General features: G+C 43.3%; 1 protein-coding gene across 1 annotated transcript in view; it reads right to left on the minus strand.

The window, feature by feature from the left end:
• Window positions 1-1,908: 1,908 nt before the first annotated feature.
• The window catches only part of LOC120247379 (dynactin associated protein), a 22,875-nt gene continuing 20,658 nt past the window's right edge, over window positions 1,909-4,125 (minus strand). Inside the window, exon 4 of the mRNA XM_039255247.1 lies at window positions 1,909-4,121. Within this exon, the coding sequence (XP_039111178.1) occupies window positions 1,909-4,121 (2,213 nt within the window). The remainder of the gene's footprint in view (window positions 4,122-4,125) is intronic.

Below are 4,125 nucleotides of genomic sequence, written 5' to 3' on the forward strand. Positions count from 1 at the left end.
CCTCTTGATCATATATATAATTGATTAAGTAAGGTTTTTGTACATAACTAGGTCTATAACTTTTTTTGCATGCATGGAAGATCATTCTGATTTTTAATATTTTACATTAGAATATATATTACGCTGTCATTCTTAGACAATGACCTTTGAACCAGTGATTCACAAACCTGCCTGACATTATAAACACCTGTGAAGGGGTTTTTTTGTTTTTTTTAAATTTTTTAAAAATATTTTTATTTATTTCTAGGAGAGAGAGAGACAGTGTGAGCAGGGGAGGGTCAGAGAGAGAGGGAGATACAGACTCTGAAATAGGCTCCAGGCTCTGAGCTGGCAGTCAGCACAGAGCCAGACGTGGGGCTCGAACCCATGAACCACAAGATCATGACCTAAGTGAAAGTCAGACGCTTAACGGACTAAGCCACCCAGGCGCCCCACCTGTGAAGTTTTTAAAGTAATAGATTACTAGTTGCCATCTAGAGATCCTGAATTAGTAAGTCTGGGGTATCAGGAATTATAATTTAAACCTCAATATTAACAGAGTATAAATTAATAAATTTACTACTTAATTTACATTGCTACTTTCTTCTTCCGTATCTTCCATACTTTAGCATGTAGTTGGGACTTAAGAGATATCTTTAATTGATTGACTTACAAGATTTTTGCAAAACAATCTTTAATTGATTGACTTCCAAGATTTTTGCAAAAAAAATTTAAAATAGAGATTCAAATGCACTTTTAGTAATATTAATTCAAATTGAATATGGTTGCTTAAAAAGCTTTTACAATAAAAAGAAACTGGACAAATATAAATTTCACATAAAGAAATAAATCATTATAAATTCTAAAATTTTCTCCACATAAGTTTAAGTCCCCACATATAAAATTTCTTATGCATGTAACTTGTGTACAGAAAAATGCAATGTTCTGAACAGAAACACATACATATTAAAATCTAAATGACTAATTTTACTATAAAGTTTTGTATAAAATTTCTTAATAATTTCCTAAATAAACAAATTGGGTTACCTTTTCTTTATGAAATTATATTCTTTTGAAATATACAAATGAAAGCAGATCTCTATGGCATAAATGTTCAGCTGTTTAAAAATAAAATCAGTATTATTGTTTTAGAAGTCCTAAGCATTGCTTTAGTGAAAATTTAGATAATTATTCCACTGTTCTTGTCTGAATTCTCATTCTTCAAGTGGCACCAAGGTAGCCGCTGCAAGTATAATATAGTAATGGCACTAGATACAGACTCAGGTATTGTAGAAGAAATTGCTACAGTTGGGGGAACAGCTAGTGGGGGAGGATGGTTGTGGGATAATTTGTAGTGATAATAACTAAAGCATAACTTGCCATAGAAGAGAACAGGTTGACAAATGAGGGTGGTTCTATTAGATTAAAATGAGAATAGTGGCAATTGTAGTTCCAGGTTCAGATGATAAGGTAGAGATTACAAACTGTTTAAGGAGAGCGATGGCCATTGTCATTGTAAACTAAGTGGAAGTTATAGGAGTTCCAGGTGAAGTGGAAGTGGTAGTGGTTGTAGAGTCAGCTGACTATAGCTGTGGGTTCAGTGGAAGAGATGAAGTGATAATTGTGTTGGTTGTTTGGTAAGATTAAGTTATAATAGCATCTGTTGTTTTTGAAGGTGCAACAGTTATAGATTCTGTTAAAGTGGGGTCAGCTGTGGTTTCACTGGAAGTGGTGGTTGTAGCTTTCATGAGTCTATGTTGAGGTGAGGTGATAGTGGGGTTTTTATATTTATGTTTCATTTTACTGGTGACTGCGGCTTCTGTGGCCTGTTCACGTGATGGTGGTGGCTGTTGAGGTTGTAGGTCTTGCTGAAGCAAAAGTGGTAGCTGTCAAGGTTGTAGCTCCTGTGGAAGTGATGGTGATGGCTGTCTAAGCTACAGGTTCTGATGAAGTGACTGTGGTGGCTGTCAAGGTTGTGGGTTCAGTTGAAGTGATAGTGATGGCTGCTGTAATTGTAGGTTGTATTGAAGCAATGGTGATGCCCATTGAGGTTGTGGGTTCGGTTGAAGCAATGGTGCTGGCTGCTATAGTTGTAGGTTCTGCTGAAGCAATGGTGGTGGTTGTCGAGGTCCTGGGTTCTGTTGAAGCGATAGTGGTGGCTGTCAAGGTTGTGGGTTCTGTTGAAGTGATGGTGGTGGCTGATGTGGTTGTAGGTTCTGCTGAAGCAATAGTGGTGGCTGTCAAGGTTGTGGGTTCTGCTGAAGCGATGGTGGTGGCTGATGTGGTTGTAGGCTTTGCTGAAGCAATGCTAGTGGCTGTCAAGGTTGTGGGTTCTGTTGAAGCGATGGTGGTGGCTGATGTGGTTGTAGGTTCTGCTGAAGCAATAGTGGTGGCTGTCAAGGTTGTGGGTTCTGCTGAAGCGATGGTGGTGGCTGATGTGGTTGTAGGCTTTGCTGAAGCAATGCTAGTGGCTGTCAAGGTTGTGGGTTCTGTTGAAGCGATGGTGGTGGCTGATGTGGTTGTAGGTTCTGCTGAAGCAATAGTGGTGGCTGTCAAGGTTGTGGGTTCTGCTGAAGCGATGGTGGTGGCTGATGTGGTTGTAGGCTTTGCTGAAGCAATGCTAGTGGCTGTCAAGGTTGTGGGTTCTGTTGAAGCGATGGTGGTGGCTGATGTGGTTGTAGGTTCTGCTGAAGCAATAGTGGTGGCTGTCAAGGTTGTGGGTTCTGCTGAAGCGATGGTGGTGGCTGATGTGGTTGTAGGCTTTGCTGAAGCAATGCTAGTGGCTGTCAAGGTTGTGGGTTCTGTTGAAGCGATGGTGGTGGCTGATGTGGTTGTAGGTTCTGCTGAAGCAATAGTGGTGGCTGTCAAGGTTGTGGGTTCTGCTGAAGCGATGGTGGTGGCTGATGTGGTTGTAGGCTTTGCTGAAGCAATGCTAGTGGCTGTCAAGGTTGTGGGTTCTGTTGAAGCGATGGTGGTGGCTGATGTGGTTGTAGGTTCTGCTGAAGCAATAGTGGTGGCTGTCAAGGTTGTGGGTTCTGCTGAAGCGATGGTGGTGGCTGATGTGGTTGTAGGCTTTGCTGAAGCAATGCTAGTGGCTGTCAAGGTTGTGGGTTCTGTTGAAGCGATGGTGGTGGCTGATGTGGTTGTAGGTTCTGCTGAAGCAATAGTGGTGGCTGTCAAGGTTGTGGGTTCTGCTGAAGCGATGGTGGTGGCTGATGTGGTTGTAGGCTTTGCTGAAGCAATGCTAGTGGCTGTCAAGGTTGTGGGTTCTGTTGAAGCGATGGTGGTGGCTGATGTGGTTGTAGGTTCTGCTGAAGCAATAGTGGTGGCTGTCAAGGTTGTGGGTTCTGCTGAAGCGATGGTGGTGGCTGATGTGGTTGTAGGCTTTGCTGAAGCAATGCTAGTGGCTGTCAAGGTTGTGGGTTCTGTTGAAGCGATGGTGGTGGCTGATGTGGTGGTAGGTTGTGTTGAAACAGTAGTGATGTCTGTCGAGGTTGTGGGTTCCGTTGAAGTGATGGTGGTGGGTGTCAAGGTTGTGAATTCTGTTGAAGTGATGGTGGTGGCTAAAGTTGTAAGTTCTGTTGAAGCACTGGTGGTGGCTGTCGAGGTTGTGGGTTCCGTTGAAGCGATGGTGGTGGCTGATGTGGTTGTAGGTTCTCCTGAAGCAATGGTGGTGGCTGTTGAGGGTGTGGGTTCTGTTAAAGTGATGGTGGTGGCTAATGTTGTGGGTTCTGTTGAAGCGATGGTGGTGGCTGATGTGGTTGTAGGTTGTGTTGAAGCGATGGTGGTGGCTGATGTGGTTGTAGGTTGTGTTGAGACAGTAGTGGTGGCTGTCGAGGTTGTGGGTTCAGTTGAAGCGTTTGTGGTGGTTGTTGAGGTTGTAGGCTCTGCTGAAGCAATGCTGGTGGCTGTTGAGGTTGTGGGTTCAGTTGAAGCGTTTGTGGTGATTGTTGAGGTTGTAGGTTCAGTTGAAGCAATAGTGATGGCTGATATGGTTGTAGGTTGTGTTGAAACAGTAGTGGTGGCTGTCGAGGTTGTGGGTTCAGTTGAAGGAATGGTTATGGCTGATGTGGTTGTAGGTTCTGTTGAAGCAATAGTGACGGTTGTCGAGGTTGTGGGTTCTGTTGAAGCGATGGTGGTGGCTGT

The sequence above is a fragment of the Hyaena hyaena genome, unplaced genomic scaffold (genome assembly GCF_003009895.1).
Source record: "Hyaena hyaena isolate Hyena2069 unplaced genomic scaffold, ASM300989v1 scaffold_523, whole genome shotgun sequence".
Lineage (NCBI taxonomy): Eukaryota > Metazoa > Chordata > Mammalia > Carnivora > Hyaenidae > Hyaena > Hyaena hyaena.